Below are 25,293 nucleotides of genomic sequence, written 5' to 3' on the forward strand. Positions count from 1 at the left end.
GCCCTCCAGCTGCCTGTGATCTGCCGGATCAAAAAGAGGCGGGACCTCATGCTTTTATCTGGGGGGCTGAAACTGAGCCCCCGAAGGGGTGCAAAAGGCGGGCCCGGAATCGGGCTTGGCATCTGGGGGCCGGAGGGCCCACCTGCGCGGCTGCGTCCATCCTCCTCCTCGCTTCCCTATCCAGGATCGTCGTCGCCTCAGGGACCAAAGCCGGGGAGACAGACCTGCGGCGGCCCCGCTTCTACCACAGGCAGCGGAGGGCGGACTCTGGAAGGCGCCGCTTTCTGTTCCTCCTTCGGGCCAAGAGGCCGGGGCAGCCAGCCTCGCTCTCCCCAGAAGAGGCCTCCCCCCCCGGAGCAAGGAAGCCGCCACGCCAGGCGAGGCCTACAAGAAGCGCCTCGTCCCAGCTTTCTACTCCCTCCGAGACGGCGGGGGGGAGATCGCGGGTCCTGCCGCCGCCGCCTCCCCGCCTGGCTGCGGAGCGGGACGGGAGGCGCGGCGAGCCGCTTCCTTAGCAACTCACCCAGCGCGGCCTTCGCCTGGGGATCTTCCGGAAGTCCGCGGCCGGAAACCGCCCCTCACCTCTCTATGATTCCCGGGTAGTGCCCGGATGAGGAGGGCCGCGACCATAGAGCGGCAGCCCCAGCGTAGAGCAAGAGCGGCGCGATGATGACGGAGCCGGCGCACAGGGCCGCGGCCTGCTGCCCCCCGAGGTAGCCGCCGCCGCCGCCGCCGCCGCGTTCACTCGGCGGGGCTTTTCCCGGGGCCCAGGAGGGCTTCGGAGGCCTCGCGTGGGCCCCGAGAGGGATCGCGGCGTCCCCGCCTAACAGGCGCTTCTTGTCCTTCCAGGGGCGGCCACGCCTCTTGCCTGCCGCCGCCGCATGTCCTCCGCGGGGCGGGAGCTCCACGCCGCCGGCCCGGGAGACGCCCTGCCCGCCCAGCGCCCCGCCTCGGCCGCCCCTTGTGCGTCGCCGGGGACCGCGGGCGAGAGGCCGGCCTCGACGCTGCCCCCGGAGCCGCATGGCTGGACCCTCGGCGCCTGCGAACCGCCCCGGAGGCCGCCCTTGGCTCCAGGCGAAGCGCCGCGCCCGGAGGAACAGCAGCAGGAGATGCGGGGCGGCGGCTTAGAAAGGCCGGGCTGGTGCGAGGGAGGCCCGAGGCTGCCCACCCGCGGAGCAAAGGGGCGGCCGGGAGAGGTAAGAAGCGGAGGGGCCGCCTGGCTCGAAAGGGGCGAACTCGGCTCCCCCTCCAGGAAAACGGGGCTGCTGCGGTCACAGGGTCCCTTAGCTTGAGCCTCGTGAACACCTCCCGGGGCTCTTAGAAATATAAGCATCTATTTCTCTGGATGCGTTGATTTACTTTTAGGCCCCCTCAAAAGTCGAACGACTTTGCCGGGGTTTACCGTGCAGACGCCCACAAAAAAAAAAAAACATCCGTGAGGGATTAGAACAGGGTGTCCAACCTTGGCACTTTAAGACTTGTGGACTTCAACTCCCAGAATTCCTCAGCCAGCTTTGCTGGCTGAGGAATTCTGGGAGTTGAAGTCCACAAGTCTTAAAGTTGCCAAGGTTGGACACCCCTGGATTAGAATGAAACCAGCTTGAAGAGAAACCGGAGAGCACGGAAAAGAAAAACGGGGGCCAAAAGAGAAGGGAAAAAACCCAAGGTGGCCCCAAGTATTAGACTCAGGAAAGGCTTCTTTCTCCGTAGCCCTTCTTGTTTCTAAAGCCTCCCGACCCCAGGAAAGGGGCCAGAGGAGCCCCGCCGAAAAGCAGAGAAAGACATAATGGGGAAGTTGTAATATGGCGGGTTCTGCTCTCCCGTTGAGAGGGGTCAGTCTGGCATACAGAGAAGCCCTGGGAGTGCTGGAGGGTATAAAGTGTCTCTCTTCATTTATATACAGGGTTTATATATCACACTTGCTTTTTCAGGGCTCCAGAGATGCATTTGTCTTCTCCATTCTGCAGGACATCCAGTATCTAATCCCATTTCTCAAGACGTTTTTGTTCTCTGCAGTCCTTTGTGTGTGTGTGTTTGTGTGTGTGTGTATATACGCATATGCATATATACACGTACATATGCATATATACACGTACATATACATACGTACATATATACATACATACATACATATATACACACACACATACACACACACACACACACATATATATATTCTTAAGTTTTCGCAGGTACTTACATGTATGGTATTCAGCTTTGTTCGGGTATTTTCCCACGTCATTGTAGTTGTGCTTTTAAAGTTGTAGCAACGTTTCGGCAGAATCTCATCTGCCATCATCAGGCTTCTGTATATTGTGTTCATCTGTGAGTCAGACAACTGTAAAAGTCAACAACTGTAAAAGTCTGACTCACAGACAAACACAATATAGAAGCCTGATGATGGCAGATGAGATTCTGCCGAAACGTTGCTACAACTTTAAAAGCACAACTACAATGACGTGGGAAAATACCCGAACAAAGCTTAATACCATATATATGTATGTATGTATGTTTGTTTTCTTAAGTTTTCGTGGGTATTTATATGTATGGTATTCAGCTTTGTTCGGGTATTTTCCCACGTCATTATAGTTGTGCTTTGAAGTTTTAAAGTTTTAAATTTAAATTTAAAACAGAAACGGCTGTGAAAGCCTGACACACAGACGGACCCAATACACAAGCCTATGATGGCAGATGAGATTCTGCCGCACAACTATAATGATGTGTGAAAATACCCAAACAAAGCTGAATACCATACATATATATATCCACACACACATGTATATATTTGCCAATTAGGTACCATCTCGTGCATTTGATGATTGAGTGGGACTCTCACCCAAAGAAGCCGCTATGCTATAGTAATAAATTTGTTGGAATTTAAGGAGCTGCAAAGCTCTTCGTTGCTGCAAGAAAGTAACATGGGCACCGTTCCTTGAAACCAGCAAAAAATATTTGAATATTAGAAAACTGAAAGCTCTTTGAGAGGTGCATTTTTATGAGAAAACTATGGCCCTCCAACTATTGGTGGATGGTTAATCTCAGACCTTCATGTTGTTGGAAGTTGGTCAGTTGCTTTTAGAAGGCAGCTTGTTGACTGTTGCTCTGCCTAGAAAGGTGTTCAGGAAATTCTGACTTAACCTACAGCTTTGCTTGTGTTCCTACCGTTCCGCTGATAACTCACTTGCTTCCTTTTCAGAAGGAGTTTCAGCCAATCCAGAAGGCGAGAGAACATGTTGCCAGCCCTTCCTGCCTTGAAATGAAAGACTTACTGCAGAATCTAGGTAGGATCAAGTGTTGTTTTGGGGGCCCTTCCGTGGTTTTGCTTTGCAAATGCAAATGTTGCTGGTAAGGCCCGTTTGAGGTGGGGAAAATCTGCTCCCCACTTCACTGTGACTAAGAGGCACCATGGGTGTGTACGTTCCGTGTATATATATATGAATATGTACATGCATCATACATGCAACCGTACATACATAAATAGTCCCTGCAGTTTTCTTGGGCAAGATTTTTCAAGAGTGGTTTGGCATTGCTTCCTTTGGTCGGGCCTCCCTGAATAAACCAGAGAAGAAACATGACTAGATGACCGAAATCTACTTTATTGTATGGGCACATTAACGTATTTTTTGAAAATCTGAAAGTGCAAACTTTCCACCTGCCATTTTTAACTATCTGATGAATTAGGGCAGGTCCTCCGTGCGTTACTTTTAGTGAACGTGCAAACCAGTGCCTGCATTTCCTGCGTTGGACGAGGAGAGCACCTCTTTCTCCTTCTGTCCCGGCTGCTTTTTACAGAGGCACGATTAAGAGCATTTTAACAAACTGCATCCCTGTTTGCTTAGGTGGTAGCAAATACAAGGTCCATACAGAGTGGTAAGGATAGCTGAGAATATTATAGGAAGCTCACTTCCTGTCATTCAGGATACTGCTTACAAGCGCTATGTGCTTAGAGCTCGAAGCATGGTTAGAGACCCCACACACCCACGTTATGGTCTGTTTCTGTTGCTCCCCTTTGGGAGGAGGTTTCAAAGTATTTCTAGCAGGACTACCAGATTCTGTAACAGCTTTGTTCCCTAGGCCAGAGTCCCCAAACTTGGCAACTTTAAGTCTTGTGGACTTCAACTCCCAGAATTCTCCAGCCAGCTATGCTGGCTGGAGAATTCTGGGAGTTGAAGTCACAAGTCTTAAAGTTGGCACATTTGGGGACCCCTGCCCTAGGCCATCCATCTTGTAAACTCGTAGGATTTTGTTTTTTATTTTCACCATATATATGTATACATTGGAACTAGACGTTCAATGTTTCTTCGTGTCGTGTGTGTGCGTGTGTGTCTATATGCATAATGGTTATCTTTTGACAGCCGAATGCAACCAAATTTCATTTTAACGTATGCTGATTAAATGTACGTTTAAAGTGACAGTAAAGTTTTTATTCTGTTTTATTCTATTTCTTTGCTTCTCTGACCATTAAGCTGTGGGGGAGGGACTGCCTGTCTTGTCCAATTGTTGCCTAGGAAGCCTCTTCTCTCCCCATTTCTCAAGGCCATCCCTGTATTCCTTTACCTCACTCTTCCCTTCGGACTCCTCTGGCACACAGAAGAACTTGGGGGTTGAAGCAAGTTGTGCCCCAGTTGCTATGCTAGTTTGTTGCGTGGCATTCTGTTAGTTATTCGTCTGCGCGTCTGCTTGCTGCTTATGCTGCAACAACATGGCTGCCAGATGCTCAGCGGTCAGTGAAGGTCCTTGAGGATCCAAAGCCACTCTTGAAATTCCTCTCTTTGAAAGAACATAGAAGACTTGCAAGATTAATGTTGGCGTTCCTGAATAAACCAGATAGGAAATGTGACTGGATGAGCAGCGTTAACAGATTCTTGCAAGTCCGAAAAAGCAACCTTCCCTCCACCCCTTTGAACTGCTAGACTGATTAGGATGGATCCTTCCAGAGTTTGAGGTTAGCGGCCTGTCTTGCCTGACGGTTTCCTAGGCAACACCTCGTCTTCCCTTTCCTCAAGGTTATCCAGGCATTTGCCAAAAGGGACTGGCCCAAGGCCACCCAGCTGGCTTTGTGTCCAAGGCAGGAAGAGAAGTACAGTCTCCCGGTTTCCGGACCGATGCCTGTACCCCTACACCCGATTGGCTCTATAACTCTTTGTGTCTGTGTGTGTATCTTCCCTCTGTTCTGAGGAATGGTTTTGCAAGCATTTTGCTTAGCCGTGCCTATCATTCCCCGCTTTCCATATAAATGCAAAAGATTTATTGCCAGAGGGTTAACATCATTGCCCAGAGGATCATAGGGTGCCCTCTCCCCTTTTTGGAAGAGCTTTATAGCTCCCGCTGCCTTAAGAAAGTTCAAAACATCCTCAAAGACCCATCTCATCCTGGGCACCCCCTTTTTTTGAACTGTTACCATCTGGCAGACGGAACAAGACAATAAAAACCAGGGACAAGTGGGCTGGAAAACAGCTTCTGTCCCAGGGCAGTAACTCTATTAAATTATACTTGTATAGTGCAATATTAATGCTATAGCAGGGGTTTTCCATTCAATTGTATAGAATGCGAAGGAGGTGTATTAGTGTTTTATTTTTATAGTTATAGTATACACGGAAGGTGGCATTTAATTTCGTTGTCCGAGGTGCAGTGACAAAGTCAATTAAACTTAAGCCCTTGGGCTACATTGCTAGTGTACCTAAGCAGGAATATTAAAATTGGGCTAGCATCAAAGTTAATGTAATGCAGTAATTTCTCGACCTCAACACCCAGAACTCCCCAGCCAGCATCTAGCAAGATGCTACCCTCAGATCCTTATCTAAAAATGTGGATGACTTTATTTTTATTGAAAAGGATAAAAATGGTTTGTCAGCTGCATTGGGCCTGTCAAGTTGCTAGCAAAGTGTTCCCCTTCTGGTCTGGCCATCTTGTCCCCTTCGCCTAATGGCTGCCCCTCTGCTGAAGCTTCCCTTGCCCTCACTCAGGGGTTCCGCGGTTCATGAATTCCTCCAGTTGAGCAGCCGAAGCCTCCTTCCCTTCTAGGATCGTTTTCTTTTTTAAACCGTGTATCGTCTATTGATGAAGAATCAAGAATGCTAATTTATTAACTTGTACTCCGCCCAACTCTCAACGAGGCACCTCAAAGCAATCCAAATAATTACAAAAAAACAAAAGTTAACAGTTGGCAAGTGCAGGAGTGCAGAGTCTGCTTTGAGCTCTTTGGATCGGAAAATATGCTGCCAGACGCCTCCTCGTGTTTGGGAGCAGGATGAATTTTTCTCAGTGCCTCCATTTATTCCTTGGACCAGGGGGTGTAAACTCATGGTGTCACGTGACATAGCGGGACTTCCCCCCTCTTCACTAAATCGGGTGGGGGGCGGGGCCAGCACGTGGGGCATCTGGCCCGCGAGTTTGACAGCCTTGGAGCCTCCTGCCCCTGACTCAGTGGCATCTGAAGTGCTTCCATCATAAACACCGCAGTAGCGCAGGCTGCAATTCTAGAACCCGAGTCGAGTTCTGGCACGTCCGCAGAGCAGAGGGTGTCCTGCTGATCACAGGTCTTGCATGTGGGAACCTTGCTGTGCAGAACTCAGACTGTCAAATTAAGACGTGGCTGTCATGAACCGGAGGCCCCCCTTCCCCCCCCCCCCAGCTGTTTATTTACATTAATCCTCTTTGTGGAACCCAGGCAGGTAGTGACAGACAATTACAACTTAGTTCTTTAGTGTATGAAGTGTGGCCTTTCTCCAGGTTTTGCCTCCAGGTCACCTGCTGCGTGGGTGAGGGCACCGAGTCCTTAGATGTGTGGGTGTTTAGGAAGGACTTCCAAGTGGGGGGGGTGTCTTTCTGAAAAGCCAGTGGGGGGCAGTGGAGGACTTCCTTCCTTTGAGGGGGGGCTGTGAGGACAGGCACTGCAGAGAGACAGAGCCTTAGGCACCGGAGTCTCTCCTGCCATATGGGCGGTGGGAGGACAGTTAGGGTGAGGATTATTTTCAAAGAGGATGGGCCCGTCTCAGTCCTGTTTTTTCTGTTGTTGTTTTTTGTGTGTGTGTGTTTCTAGAAGAAAGCCCAGCAAAAGTGCCAGTAGCATCTGAAAAGCAATCCGGGCTCCCGAAGGAAGAAGCTCCAGGTATGAAGGCTGATGGGAGTGGGCTATGTTGCAACGCGGGAGAGCCCAGGGCCCAAGCGAGGACAGGTGCGCTGCTTGAGGCCAGTCCGTGCTCAGGTGGAGTTGCAGTTTCAGGAAGTAACCGCTTAGTCTCTCCAGAGCCTCTCAGTCCTGCCTCGGCCAAAGAAGATGAAGAAGTCCCAGCCTCTGCCCGGCAGACGGAGGAAGAGGCGATTCAGAATCCAGGCCAAGAAACGAAGGCCGTTTGGAACAGCCGTCCATCCGTTCAGCAAGGAGCGTTTGGTCCGCCCGGTAACCCCAGCCTTGCTCTGGCTTTGGATGTTGGCCCAAGAGGCCCGCGGCTTGAAGGCCAGGCTTTGCAAGGCAGCTCATTGGGAAGGACCTCTTGGGGGGACTGCGTGGATCTCTCTGAGGCGGCCTGTGAAGTGCAAGAGGGAACCTTCAAGAGCCATCCGAGCGGTGGAAGGATGGAGGATCTGGGAGAAGCCACTGAGCTGCAAATGGCTGAGGCTCCCTTGCAGGCAGGGAGCCCTGGCAGAGAGCTGTCCAACAATGAGCCCAAGGCGGGTGACAGCACGGATCTTTTTTCCAGCCCTGTGCATAAAGGAATGATTAGAATCCAGAAAGGGTCCGCTGGGCCCAGCTGTTGGAAAGGAGAGGGAGAACATTTTCCTTCCAAACGCAGCATGTATCTAAGTCCAGCCGAACCACTCGTGGTGCCAAAAGACCAAGACCGGCATTCCGACATTGGCCGCTTCTCCCTTTGTGATGGTGTCCAAGCAGCACTTGAAGGTGACCTAAGAGTGGGCTCTTCAGAGGCCAGCAGGATCCAAGAGGATAAAAGTTCTTCTCTCTGCCATGAAAAATGTATCACTTTGGGACAGAGAAATGGAGCTCTTCTGTCGAAAAGACATAACTTGGGGTCCTTTCAGAACAGTTGCAGTATAAAGTATGTTTCTACGTTTCTCAGCTGCTGGGCTCCTCAGCTGGACTTTGGGGGAAACGGCTTGCCCCTCCGAGTGGACAATCTGAGGACAGCCTTCCCGCTCTGCGATTTAGCTCTGCCTCAGTGGGCTACCGGTTCTTTCTGTGTGCTTGCTGATGAAAAAAGCCTTAAAGTCCCTCAACTCCGTGGCCCGTCTCCGTTTGCCCAGAAGGCTGACCCAGGCTCAGGTCATGGAGGGCCTATGGACAGCCTGTCTCCAGAGGGAGTCATTGTGATGCAGAACCCCGGGGCCTGGCCTCATCACAAGGAAGCGTTTGCTCCAAGTCAAGCCAGTGGCAGGCTGCAGGCAGGAATGAATGAAGGGGCCTGGGAGATGGTCAGATGGGTGCTGAGAAGGGCAGAAAATGGGGAGGTTGCTATGGAAGCCTTCTGGGGAAAAGCACTCCGTTGGAGGGTCCGGGCGGTGAACGATCTTCCTTCTGCTCCAGAGGAGATCTACGCCCTGGCAAGAAACCTCTTCTTAGATTGCAGACATCTACAAGAAAGCAGAAGAGGGCCAGCCACCAAAATCGCTTTCAGCTTGGGAATAAGCCCAGCCCTTTTGGAGTCCGGCGCAAGATTCGTTTCTCTCCCAAAAAAATTCAGTTGCTCTCCCTACAGAAATAACTGGGTGGGCTTGGATAGGGCAGGAAGACCCTTGAATTCAGTCTGTCCTCTGGAAGTTCCTTGCTCTAGTCTGTCGCAGGCAGAAGCTGAAAACTGGAGTATTAATGGTGGAGATGCTTTTGATGGTTCAGGAAGTATTCTGGAGAGGAAGGGCAATATTCTTCCTCCCTATGAAAGAGTAGAAGTCCACAAAGCTTCACATGGAGCTGATGCTGGTGGAATGAAAACAGGAAATGCAACAGGTTGTAGCAATGCTAGACTCTCTCTTCGGCGTGCATTTGATGGAGACTTGAGCAAAACTCCCCTTCTTTGTAGAGCCACTTTTAGAAAAGGTCAGTGCCTAGAAGAACAAGAAAAATACCAGAGTCACCCCTCTTCCCCAGCAAGTAATCTCTCTCATTTAAACAGAAAAGACTCTTCTTTATGTACTAAATGTTCAGCTCTGCGGAGGGAACCCATTTACCAGATGAAAATATTCCTTCATCCATGTTATTCCGTTGATAGTTGCACCTTGTTTGAGCAGAAAGATGATTCACCAAAGACAGAGTTTCTAGAATGCCAGCAGCCTTCCTTAATTTTCTACAAGAAGCTAAATTATCATGATTTGCAAACTGTGATCCGTTCGGTGATAAAATATGTCCGGTGTAATAAAAATAAATCATTGCATTCAAAGAGGGAGCTAAAGGTAACGCCATCAGCTACTACTGCACTTTTAACAGAATATCATCAAGGTCCGTTTCACAAAATCATCACTGAATCCTCCAATAATAACACGGGGTCAGAATTTACTGGCAATCTACCGAATGAAGACTTACTAGAATCACAAAGTCCCAGGACTCTTTCCGGGAGCTCTGCTTCCGAATCACTGAACCGGAATGATTTTGTGAAGAAGTGGGCTCCTCGGTCAAAGACCCACGATCTCCATTCTGCCTCTGAATCAATCCACAAAAGGCCATCAGGGAAGTTCAATTTTGAAAAAGGATTATTATCTGCCAGTAAATTGGCTTCGTCTCCTTTTCAGACAGGCCCTGCTGCAGCTTCTGCCCAAATTAAAGGACAGGAAAGAATGAAAGGGCTACTTCTAAAATCCTACAGAAAAAGAAAAATACTGAGCTTGCTATCTGCAGGCTTAGGCTCCCAGTTTCCTCAGAATAAAAAAATGTGCCTATTTCCCAAAGAGGCAGCATTAGCGTCCCCTTCTCACGGCTCTCCTCTTGCCCAGCGGCACTGCCGAGCGTCGCTCCCGCGTGAAAGAGAAGCCGGTTTGGAAAGCGAAAGGGCGAGCAGCTCCCCCGGACGAGATGCGGCTGCAGCCTGCTCTCTGCTTAGCAGGAGGACGTGCCAGCACCGCAAGGGTCCCAGAGTAGAAGCGTTTGTGTCGCTGTACCCTCTCGAGCAGCCCTTAGAAGATTTGGAAGCTGACCCGAGAGAGGCCGGCCGGACAGCTGGGATGATGGAAGGATTTCCAGTTCGCATCCTTTCTGACACGGAGGTGTCTTCCGAAGCCCTCCTGGGAAATTTACCGCTTCCTCTCAGGGGTGGGAAGGTCACATTCCCGTTCAAGGCTGCGATACACGCAGGACTCCCTCTTGGCTTACCTGAAGACTTTCCGGAATCTGATTCCGGGAAAGCCAAAGATTCCCCAGAGCCCCCGGTTACGTGGCGGCAGGTAGAGAGCCCGAGTTGTGCGCTGCAGGCTGAACTTTTCCTTCCCTTAAAGAAACAAGCAGAAGCCCTCGGCAGCTCCGTGCCATCCTCCTCACCATCATCTGGCCTAAAAGGTGGGAGCTTCGCAGGCTTCCCCACCTGGCCCAGCGTGAAAGAAGGACGTCCGCTGAGGGTCGAGAGGGGCCAGGGGCTGGCAGGAGGCCCAGGGGAAGGACCGGAAGGGCACTTGGTGGATGAGCAGCGGAGGAGGGGAGATTCTGAAGCAGGGGCTCAGCCGCCAGCCCCAAAGGAGAAGCCCCCAGTGGGAAGAAGGCTTGCCCTCGGACAGCCTGCAGGCAGCTTCTCTGGTGAGAAGGCTGAGGGTCCGGGAGAGCTTGCACGGAGCACTTGGGCTTCCCTAGGAAGGGCTGGGCAGAAGAGGCGGCAGCAGGAACCCCCTGCCCACATGCAAAGGGAATCCAAAAGGCAAAAGAGAGGTCAGGGGTGTGGAGAGCCGGCAAGCCTGAACCTTCCCTTCTGGAACCGTTGCCGGCAGGCCTGCTGGCCCAGCTCCGTTGGAGCTTTTGGCCCCTTCCCTCCAGCTGTTGGCTGCGATCAGAGCAGAAGCCCTGGCGTCTTTGGGTACTTGCGCCTGCAAAGACCTTTTCCAGCCTTCGGGAAACTGTCTGGAGCAGCCTGCATAAAAGCTGGCATGCCACGCCGGCTCAGGGCACCAAAACCTCTGGCATCCAAGGGGGAGCTTGTTTATTCTGCACAATCAGCCACCGAGCCGGCAGCCCCACAGCCCGTCCTTTGGGACCTCCCAGTGAAGCAGCAGGGCCACCCGAGCAGCTCTCTGGCCGTCTCCTGGCTCGCCGGGCAGCCCAAAGACGCCGCCTTGTTGACGAGGCTGTCCCGTTTAGCTGAGGAATTGATGTCCCCCGCCTGCCGGCCCTTCCTGCCTCGCAGGGCGCTGCTTCCTTCAGCTGCCAAGTGGGGCCCGCGGAGGAGGAGGAAGAGGGGGCTGCTGGAAATCTTCTCCCTTGTCAGCTTAAAGTTGAGCTCCCCTCCATGGCTCAGCAGCTGCTGCTTCAAGATGGCCGGCTCCCAGGCTCTGCCCGTTTATTCCGTCGAGTCGACAATCCTCTGCTTCTTCGAGCTGAGCAGCGACCCTCCCTGCAGGTGCAGCCCTCCCGGCGTTTCCCCTTTGCCTTTCCATCACCAAATGGACGTTGCCACCCCTGGAAAGCTCCCCGAGGCAGGGTCCCCGAGCCTCGTCCCCATATTTCCTCTGAGGGGCCCACAGCCTCAGCCACCTTCCACACGGAGCCTCTTTTTCCTGCTGCCTCAAGGCTGCCCAGATGCCATGCTGACCCAGAAAGACGCTGAGCCCGGTTCCGCCTCGGCCCGCAAGGAGGGAGAGGCCATTGCTTGCAGTCCGGCCTGCCTGACTCCCGGCCTCCCTTCGGCCTTAGCTTTGTTTTCCCCCGGCTGCTACCGTGCTTGGACCAGGAGGAGACGACACCCCAGCAGCCGAACCCCGGCGGCCCAGCGGCTGAGCCTGCTGCACTTTGCTCGGGGCTTCAAGGGGCTCCAGGATTGCGCTTCTGTGCCAGCCGGCCTCTTCTCGGCCATGCCCTCTTTGCTGGGCAGCGTCCTGTCCACCTGGAGCCAGCAGAGACCGTCCATCCATCTGTCCGAATCCACTCCTCTGCACTCCGGTCCCAGCAAGGGACCACCAGCCCTCCCTGCAACGGCCAGCCTGAGCCACAGAACCAGGTAAAAGCCCCGTCCTCCTCCGGGGAATCTGCCTGCACGGCTGTATGTATGAGCTCTCTCTCTCTCTCTCTCTCTCTCTCTCTCTCTCTCTCTCTCTCTCTCTCTCTCTCTCTCTCTCTCGGAGGGGATGGGGGCTTCCAGCTCCTTTCTTAGGCATGTTGGGTAAATCTGCTTGTTCAGGGGGACCCACTAACTCTGCTACTCTCCCTCCAAGCCACTGTGAGGGTTGTTTGTTGTCCAAGTACTTCTCTGCACAACAGAGACGTGTGTACTCAGTACTTCATTGTACCACACACCTTCCCTAAGCTGTTGCTCTGGGTTGACTCCATAGTGCTAGGAGCCTCTGTGGCACAGTAGTTAGAGTGCAGTACTGCAGGGCTACTTCTGCTGACTGCCGACTGACTGCAATTTGGCAGTTCAAATCCCACCAGGCTCAAGGCTGACTCAGCCTTCCCTCCTTCCGGGGTGGGTCAAATGAGGACCCAGATTGTTGGGGGAAAGAGGCTGACTCTATGAAACCGCTTAGAGGGGGCTGGAAAGCACTGTGAAGTGGTATGTAAGTCTAAGGGCTCTTGCTGCGTACAAGTAGATATACCCACCAAGATAGATCTCTGGGGCTTGGCCCTTACAACTTGGCTCTTAAACTTTGCAAAGGGGCATCCAGCCTCTTCACTCCCTCCAAAAGTTCTTAGGCTTGTTGGGATCAGGTGCCGTCTCAGTGTGGTTGCTCCTTTGGGATCCCTAGCGAACTCCAAGCCAGGCTCCGCTTTTAGAGCGGAGCTCTAAGCCCAGGCAGAAGAGCCCTAGCCCTTAGACTTGCACATCGCTTCACAGTGCTTTCCAGCCCCCTCGAAGCGGTTTACAGAGTCAGCCTCTTGGCCCCAACAATCCGGGTCCTCAATCTGGGTCCAGAATCCTACCACAATGGGCTGCTTCCTGGAGCACCCAGTCCTGGCAGTTGAGTGACAGCCCTCTTGCGTGCCTGTCATGGTGGTAAATGCCCAGGTGTCGCTTCCTCGTCCGCTTGTTGACTGGAGCTCTTTCCCTTTTACGGATGAAGGGCCTGGGTGGGGTGAGGCTCCCTGTGGAGGCGGGCATGTTCCTGAAAACATCCGGGCAGGGCTCAGTTGGCTGAATAGTTGGGATGCTGGCACCGATGCCGCACCATTTCTCCCAGCAAAGCGAGGGGTGCCAGTGTCTTAATGAGTCCCTCTGATCTCAGATTTCTGAGATGGCCGATTTCGCTGCCCTTTGGGAAAAGGGCTGAGCTGAGCCTTGGCTGCAGATGCTGTTTACAAGTGCAGACAGTAACCTCAGCTTCACGTCCTCACAGCCACACAGCACACCAGGGGCCAGGGGATAAGGTGGCAGAAAAACGAACTGCCTCACTCCTGTCTGGAAGCTGGTGCCAAGAACTCCAGTTTCTGAAGGAAGAGAGGCTTGGTAACTCAGCCTTTGGGTAACTCTCCCTGGCTTAAAAGCGGCACTAGGCAGGCAGGCAGAATGGCGGCAGAGCAGGCTGGCTGCCGGGAGGAAAGTTCCCCTAGCTCAATTTGGCAAGAGGGGGAGAATGATTTATGGAGGACGATACAAATTCAGTTTATTTTCTCCCTTTGCAAGTATTGACGGAGATGTAACTATGAGTTAACAAAACATGCCCTGTTTATGCTGGACAGGTGATAACAGGGGGAAAAAAAGCAATAAAAATGATACAATTACTAAGCCTAATGGGGGAAATTTTTTAGACGTTACCTAATTCCTGCTTCTCCCCACATGACATTCTTGCTTTGCTTCTGTATACGTGTAGATGAGTTACACTGTTTAAATAGGGCAAGGGTGTCCAGCATAGCTGGCTGGGGGAATTCTGGAAGTTGAAGTCCACAGGTCTTAAAGTTGCCAGGATTGGACATCCCTAATCTGGAGCTACGGTCAGGAAAAATTGCAAAGGAAATTGCTGGGTAACCAACCCCAAGGCAAAACATTTTGCCCAAGTCAATAAGGCTGTTGGGCCTAAGTGTCCTAGAGCAGCATTTGTAGACTCTTGAGGATGGAGCTTCCATACAAACAAATCAGTCCCTTCTCTTGGCTGAACAAAACTTAAATGAAGCTCCAAACCAAAGGAGATCAACTCTTGATCTAGTGAAACATTCCAAACCACCTAAAAGGCTGACCAAGAAAAAGAGACTCCTTGCTCTTCGTTGGGGGGCTGAAATGGAAGACCCTTTCGGAAGGTGAGCCTCCCACAGTTGGTCAGTTCACGTGGGTGACCCAAGTTACCACCATTACATTTACTACCCTTACGTAGGCTCCTTTGTGGTTGTAACTTGAGGACTAACTGTATGACGTTTGAACAAGTGGCGTGAGGAAGGAGGTAGGGGCAAGCAGGCATCTTGACTCCCAGGTCTCTTCCGGTGGATTTCCTGTAATTCTGCAAGCTTCGTTGGTTTCTGGGCTGGTACCAAGTGCTTTAGCAGAGGTCTCCAACCTTGGCAACTTTAAGACTTGTGGACTTCAATTCCCAGAGTTCCTCAGCCAGCTTTGCTGGCTGAGGAACTCTGGGAGTTGAAGTCCACAAGTCTTAAAGTTGCCAAGGTTGGAGACCCCTGCTTTGCAGAATAACAAGAGTTGGAAAGGATCTTGGAGGGAGGCCTTTAGTCCAACCCTCTGCTCAGGCAGGAAACTCTACCATTTCAGACAAGTGCCTGTCCAGTCTCTTCTTAAAAGCCTCCAGTCATGGAGCTCCCACCACTTCTGAAGACAAACCAGTCCACTGGTTAATGGTCCTCACTGTTAAGAAGTTTCTCCTTAATTCCAGGTTGCTTCTCCCCTTGATTGGTTTCCATCCGTTGCTTCTCGTCTTGCCTTCAGGCGCTTTGGAGAATAGCTCGACCGCCTCTTCTTTGGGGCAGCCCCTCAAATGTTGGAACACTGCTATCATGTCACCCCAAAGGGCAGTAAAATCGGCCATCTCAGAAATCTGAGTTCAGAGGGGCTTATTCATACACACACACACACCTCACTTTGCTGGGAGAAATGGTGTGGCATCTGTGCCAGCACCCCAACTATTTAGCAAACTGAGCCATGCCCGGATGTTTTCAGGAACACGCCCACCTCCCTCTTTCCACCAGACCTATCCAATTCCTTCATATGTTTTAGCCTCCGGCCCCCGCTTGAGGCTTCAACCTCAGGTCAAGGTAGTGTTTCCGCCTTTTAATCCTCTCCCAGGTAGCCAATCCACCTTCTGCTTTTGCAAAAGCGAAGATGGCTCCTGAGTGGCTTTTCCACCAAGCCCTACATGGGTCCCAGCCAAAGCTTTGATGAAAGGCCACCCCGGGAGGAGCCCTTGGCTCCGAGATTCAGCTGGGAGGCAGGAAGCATTGCCCCCCCCCCGCCGCCTTGCTTGCGTCAGGACTCCCCTCCACCAGGCCAAACGTTCACCGCTTGCGGCCTGCAAGCGGATCTTGCTCTTAGTCCACTGAAGGCCTTTTGGAGTGGAAGTGCTGAGCTCGGCCAAGCTCTCCAGTGCGTGTCCAGGCGGGATTCCTTGCCCGTTGTGCTCAGCGGATGAATTTGCATTGGTTGAAGCTCCTTGCTTCGGTCCAGCTCCTGTGAGGAATGCGCTTCTTGAGACCGGCCTTTCCTGCCCATTCCAGAGGTGCCGGCAGAGCGGGAGGGAGGGTGGCAGCCCAACAGAGGGCTGGGTGGCGGCGGCAGGGACGAGCCTTCCCTTGTCTGGGAAGCACTGGGAGACCAGCTGCTGCTGCTGCCGCCAGAGGGAGCTTCCTCCCACCCAGTTCGAGGGTCTGTTTCTGCCTCCAGCGCAACTTCCACTTCCTAGACCAGCGGTCCCCAAATTGGGCCACTTTAAGACTTGTGGGCTTCCATTCCCAGAATTTCTCAGCCAGCACATATACTGGTTGGGGAATTCTGGGAGTTGAAGTCCACTTGTCTTAAGGCCAAATTTGGAAGCCCCCATCTTAGCCAAATAGGCCGGGAAAGCTCTAATTCTGCTCCATCTTCCTTCAAATATGGATTCAACGGACGTCATCTCATTCTGCGTTATGTTCTAATTTTCTGTTTGTTTTCTGTGCTTTTCTCCCCCCACCTACCCTCTTCAAACCAGCCCAAGCTTGCCTCCCCTGGTGCCTGGCCTGCCAAGTGATCCTTCCGGGGCTGTGAAGAACGACGTGAGGTCAGTGCGCTCCTCCTCTATCCCCCCCCCCCCCAAAAAAACCCTCCTTAGATACAAAAGGAAGCGATTCCGTTCTTCTTGCCTTGAGCTCTCCTTTCATCCATGGTTTCCTCCTTCAGTCTGGGCTCCCTTTTAGAATTGGTTTTTTATTTCTACAACTAGCCCTCTTACCTAAGTGTCTCTGGGAAGTTGGCCTAATAGAGGGAGTCCTCAACTTACAGTGGAGCCCCGTGGTGGGCTTCAAATAATTTAACAACCAGTTCTCTGCCCGGTTGCTGGGTGGGCGGGGCCCAGTCGGCCTTCCTGCACCCTCCTGGGAGCCAAAACGGGCTGTGGGGGGCCGATTTCCCACCTCCCTGGGCTCCGGCATTTCTCTGGAGGCTGGAAATAGGCCCGTTTTTGCCCTCCACGGGCTCCTGGGAGGCCCGTTTTCCACCTCCCTGAGCTACACGCGCCCCTTGTACTGACCTGGGATCCAAAATGGGCCTGGGAGGGGCAGGGCGGGGCCAGACAGTCATTGGAACTAACATCTGGTTCACCCAAACTGGCTGACGCCCACCCCTGATTGAGCTGCAAATTTCTGTGGCTAAACAAGACACTTGCTAACTGAATTTTGTCCCATTTTACGTTGTTTCTTGCCACAGTTGTCAAATTGGTAACATGGTGGTTAGGTGAGAGTCAGTTGCCAAGCACCCAAATGTTGGTCACATGACCATGGGAATGTTGCAACGGTTGTAAGTGTCTTATAACGGTTGTAAGTCACTTATTTCAGGACTGTTGTAGCTTTGGTCACTAAACAAAGAGTTGCAAGTCGAGGACTCCCTGTAAAACAATTAAAAGTAAAGGCACAGATTGAAAATCAGAATGAAAGGTAAAACCTTAAAGTAAAACTGAAAAAGTAACAAATTCTGAAGGCGGCACAGATTGAAGCATCCTGAAGGCATCGGCCGTCCCCAGGGTTGCATTGCATGGCCCCCCCATGAGTGCAGAGACAGCTGGGGAGCCTTGGCAGCTGAGCCTTCAGGAAGGCTGGTCCAAAGGGCCCCAGCGGAGATTATACCGCCTGAGGCTTCTCAGGAAACAACAGCCGAATGAAAAACTGCTGGTGGCCTCCTACCGCTGCACCAGGGAGAGTATCTTAACTTACTGCGCCTGGTTTGCCAATTGCACCGGGACAGATAGGACAGCGCTCCAGAGGGTGAACGTCATTGCCCCTCAGAAGATCCTGGGTTGCCCTCTCCCCTCTTTGGAAGAGCTTTGTAGCTCCCGCTGCCTTAAGAAAGTTCAAGGCATCCTCAAAGATCCATCTCATCCTGGGAACCCCCTTTTTGGAACTATTACCACCTGGCAGACGGTATAGGATAATAATAAAAACAAGGACAAATAGGCTGAAAAACAGGTTTTATCCCAGGGCAGTAGCTCTTTTGAATTCTACTGTATAGCGCAATATTAATGCAATATCAAGGGTTTTCCATTCAATTGTATAGAATGTGAAGGATGTGTGTTTGTGTTTATTTTTATAGTTATGGTGTACATTGAAGATGGCATTTAATTTCGTTGTACGAGGTGCAATGACGATGAAGTAAACTAAACCTGGAGGCTGTGGGGCTTTGAGGGGAGGGGCTGCTTCTCTCACAGTTGAGCCCTCCTGCTTTATATATTCCACTGAAAGGTGGTTCCTCTTCTGGTTAATGAAGCGACTCTGTAGAAGTTCCCACAGTATCTGCCTCTGTTCATTCAGGTCAACGGGGAGGGCAAGGTTCATTTTGCAGATTACTTTTAAGTTGCTCGGGGCTCTACCAGCCCCGATGTAGGAGATAACCGGGCTGAGCGTTAGAGTCCAGCTCACCTTGAATTCCATCAACTCTTATCTAATTTGCTTTGACTGTTAGTAGTTTGGATTGTTGCAGAGAGCTTAAGCTTGCAATTAACCTTTATATTGATTTGAACCGCCTGGATTTCCAGATTTCCTGGCTTGACCCACCCTCCGTTTCTTGCCATCTGACTTTCCTTGCCATGGTTGACTTTGCTGTCCCTTTGTCACAGCTCCAAAGATCCCTGGACTCACCCGTCTTTCCTTTGCTTTGCCCCTTTTCCTAGGTTGGAATCTATCTTGTCTGTGCTGTTGCCAACATCTTGCCAAGGTCCCGAACCGGCTCACCCTCCTTTAGGATTTCCAGCTCTTGGATCAGGAGACGGACACGAAGCTTCTGTCCCGGCATTGCCTAAGACTGGAGCTCAGCTTGCAAAAGTGAGTGGTGCCTCGTATGCGCTCAAGCTGGTTGTTGGGTGCTTCTCATTGCTGCACGGCGGCCATGTTTTTGTTGGTAGAATAAGTTATCTGGGGCGGAAGTAGAGTAAACGTGTGATAAGGAAAGCCTGCTGGGGCTGAAGGGAATGGAGATGGCGGTTACTCTCAGTGAGCATCAGCTCCAGCCTCTCCCCATCTCAGCCGCGTCTAAGGGCCCCTCAAAGAGCCGGCGTGGGGTTCAGCGTAAGGGTTGGGAAAGCCACTGAAGGGGAACAGTCCTGTCAGCATATGGGGAGACAGGAGAGCCTTGTTCCAATATTTGAGGGGCTGCCACAGAGAGGAGGAAGGGGTCAATCTCTCTTCCAAGGAACCCAAAGGCCAGATAAGGAATAATAATGGATGGAAACTGATCAAGGAGAGATTCAACCTAGAAATAAGGAGAGATTTTCTGACAGTGAGAGCAATCAACCCATGGAACAGAAGTTGCCTTCGGAAGTGGTGGGAGCACCATCACTGGAGGCTTTCAAGAAGAGACTGGGCTGCCCTCTGTCAGAAATGGTGTAGGGTCTCCTGCTTGGGCAGGGGGTCGGACTAGATCAGGGGTTACCAACCTTTGGACCTCAGGGACCACCAAACTCATAATTTTAAATCCCCAAAAAGTCTACAGGAAAATTCTCAGGATGTCAGCCCGTTTTCGGGGGGAGAGAAAGAGAGAGAGAGAGAGAGAGAGACATTTGGCTTCATGAAAGGAAAACAGCAGAAGCAGCAGAAGTCTTTCTTTCTCTCCTCCAAACTCCATCAGGAATGAGTCTCTTGGAGCAGGAGGCCTTGCAGGGTCCCAAAGACTCATTTATGGCGGAGTTTGGGGGAGAGAAAGAAATACTTTTGCTGCTTTCCTTGCGTGCAGCCAAAAGCAGAAAAAGAAAGAAGCAGAAAGAAGCAGCCCAGTGGCCAGGCCAGGCATGTAGGGTGCTTGAGGCAAGTTCCCCCACTCCGCCCTTTCCCCACTTCCCCTCACTACCTCATGTTGTGTTCCCGCGCAGGCTGGATTAATTGCTTTGGGGGTGACATTTCTCTGTGGATCACCAAAATTTTCTTGTGGACCACCAGTGGTTCCCGGCCCACTGGTTGGCGACCACTGGACTAGATGACCTACAAGGTCCCTTCCAACTCTGATGATCTGTTATCTGGTTCTGGTGTTCGGTCGGCTCAGTCATTCAAGGACTTGAGGGAGGGGAAGCTGAGATCATCCTTCACATGGACCAGAGGGACAGGTGGGGAGAGGCCCATCTGGACTAATGCTGAAAATGTACGTCTCTCTTTCCTCCCCCACCCCAAGGACAAGTCGGAGAACAGGCCAAAGAAGGTGTCTCAGATCCGCATTCGGAAGACGATTCCTAAGCCGGACCCCAACCTCACCCCCATGGGGCTTCCCAGACCAAAGAGGTAGGACCGTTGCCTTCACCTGTCTCCTTGCTGGGCACCTGTGAAGTCCTATGAGATGCCAAGGATTGGGAGGGATCCGCATAACTAACTGGAGAGCCTTGCGGGGAGGTGTGGGGGGGGTGTTAGGAAAAACAGGTGGGTCGTTGGGTGCCCCCAGGTTGGAAAAACCCCAGATCATTCTCTGGGTTGGGGGGGGTCAGCCTTTCAAGGTAGACCAGAGGTGAATATCAAAGGTAGGAATACTGAAAGTTATTATACAGTTGCAGTAACGGATTCTTACGTGTCTGAAAGCAGCAACACCCAGGTGTCATTTAGCCAAATCCGTGTGCCCCCGTCAGCAAATGGGGCACCATCTTCCATACTGGTGGTGGGATTCAAAATTTTTTACTACCGGTTCTGTGGGCGTGGCTTGGTGGGTGTGGACATGTGACTGGGTGGGCGTGGCTTTTCTTTGCCTTTTTTCTTTGCATTTTTGCAAGGGGGGGACATTTTTTGGGCCTTCCGGGCCTCAGAGGAGCCTCTGGGGGGTTGTTTTTGCTCCTCTGGGGCCCAGGAAGGCAAAAAAAGGAAGGGGGCTGATCCCCTCCCATTTTTTGCCTTCCTGGGCCTCAGCAAGGGGAATCCTGGCACAGCTGATTGTATTAACAGCTGATTGTCGGGAGGGGGGGAAAGAAAGAAATACCTTAAGGGCAAGCGTCAGGCGGGTGCGGTAAGTGAGCCAGCGGCGACTGGGCGACCAGGTTGAGGGCGTGGCCAGCCAGAACTTACTACTGATTCGGCGACCCATCCCAAATCCTTGCTACCGGTTTGCTCGATCCGGTGCGAACCGGCTGAATACCACCACTGTTCCATACCAGCTGTAGCTGGAGGACACACAAACAGCAAGTGGTAGTAGTGTAACCGAGAGACGACAGGGGCACGAGTGATCCATCCGCAGTGCCTTCTGGAGATTTCCTCACAGCTGGCTGAAGGCGCTCTTGCCACAGCTGTCCCCTTCCATTGGTCCACGGGATCCTGGGATCGTGTGCCGGTATCATCTGCGTGATTCTTGGGAGCGATAGGTGGAGCAGCCATCCTACCGGAAGGGTTCAGTGCCAGCAGAAAAAGTGTTTTTTTATGGTTATTTGTTTATTTAAATAATTTAAAAACCGCTTTGGACCCTATAAGGAAGGGGGCTCTGCAGCTGAGATGCTGCTGCTGCTGCTAACATTTGCAGCCGTTTGAAGCCTTCCCTGCCTGTGGTGTCCTCCTTCCCTCAGGCATGATAAAGCAGCTTTGGTACATAGCTGAAAGCCGCCTCTTCTCTAACCAAAGAATGGTAACTGCTGTGGGAATGCAATGTTGTTAGTTAAGGTGGTGAGTTGATGCCTCCTTTTGCCTTCCAGGTTAAAGAAGACCGAATTCAGCTTGGAGGAAATCTATACCAACCAGAATTACAAATCTCCCCCAGCAACCAGGTGGGTTACCTAGCGGGAGCCTGTAGACAGCATAGCATTGGAACAGGGGATTTGGGGATCTGCAGAAAGCGAAGTTGTGGGGAAATTCGTGGGTCTCCCCTCTACATCCACTCCATGGTTGCAAAGACACCAGTGCGCTCTATGGCTTGAAAACCCATATCTGGCTTTGAGCCCCTTTGCTCAATGTTTTCAAGGGCTTTTGGTCCCTGGTGAGATTATGAAGGTGAGGCCCGAAATTTACCCCCTTTTGGTTTGTTTTTGTTTTTTTCCCCCCAGGTGCCTGGAAACCATTTTTGAAGAGCCCAAAGAGAAAAATGGGTCTTTAATCTCTATCAGCCAGCAGAAGAGAAAACGGATTTTGGAGTTCCAGGATTTCACCATTCCCCGGAAGAGGAGGGCTCGTAGCAGAGTGCGAGTGACGGGCGGCTACACGCGGGCGCAGAAGGCGGCCGTAGAAGGAAGGGAACTTGACGTCCTCCTCATTCAGAAACTGGCCGACCTGGAGACCTTCTTTGCCAAGGAGGAGACCCAGGAACAAGCTTCATCGTGTAGCTGAGGTTGGGTCGATCGGCTGGAAGAGCCTTCAGAGACCTGGTGTGCCTGGAAAGGGAACCTCGTTTTCCCAAGGTTGGACCAACCTCCCTGACTGAACCCTATAGTGATATTTTCCTACAGGTTGGAGGAGAATAATTAATTTCTGTTAACCTTATGAAACAGCCCTATCTTTAGCCTCCCTTGTCAAAAGGCATTCACACCTGTGGGGGGGGGTTGTTTAAAAAGGCTAAAAATGTAGGGCAGAACAAAGGCTACAGCACCTTCGGAGACATGAGGATTGTAAGGACATCCCAAAGTTAGCCATGGGCTTTTGCCTCTGCTCCTCCTCTGGGTCTTCAACCCTGGTAACGTGGCAGCCAGGACGAAGGATTTTTAAGGTTTTCGTTTTGTTTGTTTCTAGCAAAGTTCCTTAGTTTGCATCGTTGGGCAGCAGGGCCCACTGGGTCCATCAGCCAGCATGTTTTCCTCAAAGAAGAGAAGCTGTGTGTGACCTCCAAATTGTGTTCCGTGGCAGACACACCTAGTTGTGGCACTTGGTTTGTTTTGCTGCCTGGGGGACCAGCGCAGAGCTTCACCTCCAATTCCTGCGTTGGGAGGTGCAGGATCCCTAGAAAGTGGCTTTCCTCTGCTCCACCTTCACCGCAGTCGATTCGCGGGCCTCTTCCTCTCTCTGTTATTTCTTGGAATTGGGGCTAGCGGATTTGTCGTAGGAGATTTTAATTGGGATGCGATGCCAGAATGCCAATGACACCTCAACAGCCCTTCATTTTTTGCATGTGTTCCTTCTACCACCTTGGCCGTCGCTCAGCACCTCTCATTCATTCCTCTTTCTTGATTGTGACTTGGTTTGGGTCCCTGGTGGAGTGAATTGTACACATGCAACACAAGCAGCTGGTTGGGAGCATGAGTGGCGGCTGTTACTGGATTCCAGTGGAAGTAGCAGCTGTGCAACGCCACCCGGGGGAAACGTTAGACTTGTACTTTTCCTTAGGGGTGCTTGGGAGATTTTAAACATTTACCTTCAATGAACATTTTACAATGATGATCGACAGCTGTTCGCTGTCTATATAATAGTGCCTGTAACTTGAGCCAGGGTCAATGGCTGGATTGTTCAAAGGGTTTGCCTTTTGCTTCCTCTCATCTAAAATTTGCACTTTTGGTACGTTTGGGCTCATGTGGACGCTTCCTATTCCCTGGGGGAGTGGACTGGGGGAGGGAGGGGGGCAAATGAAGGTATGCCAGACAGGGATGAAAATGGGGGCTGTTCCTTGAGCTTACATTCCATACCTGAAGAGGCAATGAAATTGGCCTTGTAGACGACCTTCGGGGGCCTTAAAACTGGAGAAGCAGAGGGGCCCTGCCACACGCGTGTGCCTGGAAGTAGAAACTTATCATTTCTGCTCCGCATTGTTTCCCCGGCGGGAGAAAAGAGGACGGGAATGCTTTTCAACAGTTGAGAGCCAGAGCTGGTTTCCTGTCTGACTGGGACATGGTGGGTTTGCTGCTGCATGCAAATTGATGACACTGGAGATGCTCCCTCCGTACTTTGGATCCCTGATGGAAGATCCCTGATTGTCTGTAATCTCCACGTTTTGAGTGGGCTGAGTGGAATCATTTATGAGAAGTATCCTTTTGTCCCACAATGGGATGATATGACACGACGCGCCAGGACAGAGGCCAGTGGGGAAACTCTGGCTCCGAGGTGGGGCCGCTGCTGCTGCTGCTGCTGATCTTGACTGCAGCCGGGGGCAGGCGACTACTTGGCCTTTGCGGGCTTCATCCCTTTTCTCAGTGCTTTGTGTCTGCAGTTACGTTGATGTGAAAGCCAGGAGTCTCAGCGGGGCTTTGCTGCAGCTGTCCAGAAGAACGGGGCTCTCCAACTTTGGCGACTTTCAAGATGGCGGGCTTCAACTCCCAGCATAGCTGGCCGAGGAATTCTGGGAGTTGAAGTCCACGAGTTTTAAAGCCGCCACGGTTGGAGAGCCCCGCAGAAGAAAATACGGCCCCTGAAGTGACAAGGTGGGACCTGTGGCCCATCAAGGAAGCTCCACTTCGGAGGGGGCCAGGCTGCGGCTGCGGAAAGGCCCTTGGACCAGGCCTACAAAAGGCAGCCTGCCTTCGAGCAGCATTCTCCCCAGGCAAGGACCCAAGTCTGACCTGATTTTCACTACAATCATGAAAAAGATTCTACTAAGAGCACTTGAAATAAATCTCTTCTCAGGAAAATGCAGAGGCAACCAAGGATGTGATTCAGTTTTACAGGGGGGGTAGACTAATATTTCCTAAAATCTAATTTTTTTGGTGGGGTCTGTGCCTATCTGGGAAAAACGGGGGAAGGATTCACTCCTCGTGAAGGTGTCATCATGGAGCCAAGAGCAGCTCTGAGCTCCAATAGACAGTTTTTGAGTCCGGTCAGAGTGCCCCCCAAGACTTGAGCCTCTTGGGGGCCGCCATTGGGAACAGCTGGAAAGGAAGACTGCTCAGCTAGCCTTCGCGTAATCCAAACCAAATGGGAATTTGCACACTTCTGTACTGGTGGCTGTTCTGTGCCATTATCACATGGTGTTTTTTTTTAAAATTCCTGTATTTTATTTTATTTTATTTTTGAGTTTCAAATTCACTTTTTCTAGTGTTTAAATTATGGAAATAAAAAATTTAAACAAAAGTGCTGGTGGTTTTCTTTTTTTAAAGCTACCTTTGTTTAAACCATTCGAAAACATACAAAGCGAAAAGGAGAAATGTAAAAACAAAACAAAAAGATAAACTATATCTATGTTCCAATTATTTTAATGTAAGCAAAACTGTTAAGTACACTAAACTGTGAGTGCAATCCTTTATGTTACGAAGCCTGAAGCCCCAAATTAACTTTAGCTGACAAGCAAATGATGCTTCTGTTAATATACCACCTCTGCTTCAGCATAAATGGAAATGTCTCCTGTGGATGGATGATATTCATGGCTCTGTTGCTGAGATTCCTGACTTTCTGGGAATAGATCCTGTTTAGTGAGTTTATGTTCCTCATTTCTGTGTATTCGTCAGTTGTGGTTTCTGTCCACCTCTTCTTTCCCCTCCATTTGGAAAAACACGTTTGTTTGGGGATTAGTAGCTCACAGCCTTAATTCCGCCTCCATGTTACGGGGAGAGTGGTGGCAGATCGCTTAGCTTCAAGACTACCTTCATGAGCATTGCTACTAACCTGATAGTTCTCTCCTCGTTGCAAAGTACCAGCACAATTTCCGCAAA

At 51.4% G+C, this 25,293-nt stretch overlaps 2 protein-coding genes across 17 annotated transcripts in view; one reads left to right on the forward strand and one right to left on the reverse strand.

Annotated features, from left to right (window-relative positions):
• DEPDC5 (DEP domain containing 5, GATOR1 subcomplex subunit) overlaps positions 1–897 on the reverse strand; it is a 63,174-nt gene extending 62,277 nt beyond the window's left edge. For 7 of the 13 annotated variants that reach the window (XM_087943050.1, XM_087943047.1, XM_087943049.1 and 4 more), the window contains exon 1: positions 524–897. The gene's annotated coding sequence lies outside the window, so the exon portion shown is untranslated. Of the gene's footprint in view, positions 1–142 lie in introns of all 13 variants that reach the window. The other 6 variants (XM_087943048.1, XM_087943040.1, XM_087943043.1 and 3 more) reach the window with 4 other exon arrangements.
• PRR14L (proline rich 14 like) lies at positions 882–23,251 on the forward strand. 4 transcript variants are annotated; one of them, XM_026682898.2, is made up of 8 exons: positions 882–1,196; positions 3,197–3,281; positions 7,043–12,149; positions 16,273–16,341; positions 18,442–18,592; positions 19,932–20,038; positions 21,424–21,495; positions 21,772–23,251. In XM_026682898.2, exons 1-8 carry the CDS (start codon positions 882–884, stop codon positions 22,049–22,051), a joined length of 6,186 nt encoding a protein of 2,061 aa, XP_026538683.2. In that variant the 3' UTR covers positions 22,052–23,251. The 4 variants fall into 4 exon arrangements, with proteins under 4 accessions (XP_026538683.2, XP_026538684.2, XP_026538685.2 ...); XM_026682899.2 differs by having other exon boundaries at positions 7,046–12,149; XM_026682900.2 differs by having other exon boundaries at positions 3,200–3,281.
• Positions 23,252–25,293: the final 2,042 nt, after the last annotated feature.

The sequence above is a fragment of the Notechis scutatus genome, chromosome 13, assembly GCF_049901735.1.
Source record: "Notechis scutatus isolate UNSWTSFEM ecotype Mainland chromosome 13, rNotScu1.2, whole genome shotgun sequence".
NCBI lineage: Eukaryota > Metazoa > Chordata > Lepidosauria > Squamata > Elapidae > Notechis > Notechis scutatus.

Coding starts and splice junctions, on each gene's coding strand:
- PRR14L (XM_026682898.2), top strand. CDS start 882: ATGTCCTCCGCGGGGCGGGAGCTCCACGCCGCCGGCCCGGGAGACGCC. Junction 3,282..7,042: donor AGACTTACTGCAGAATCTAG/GTAGGATCAAGT, acceptor GTGTGTTTCTAG/AAGAAAGCCCAGCAAAAGTG. Junction 21,496..21,771: donor AAATCTCCCCCAGCAACCAG/GTGGGTTACCTA, acceptor TTTTCCCCCCAG/GTGCCTGGAAACCATTTTTG.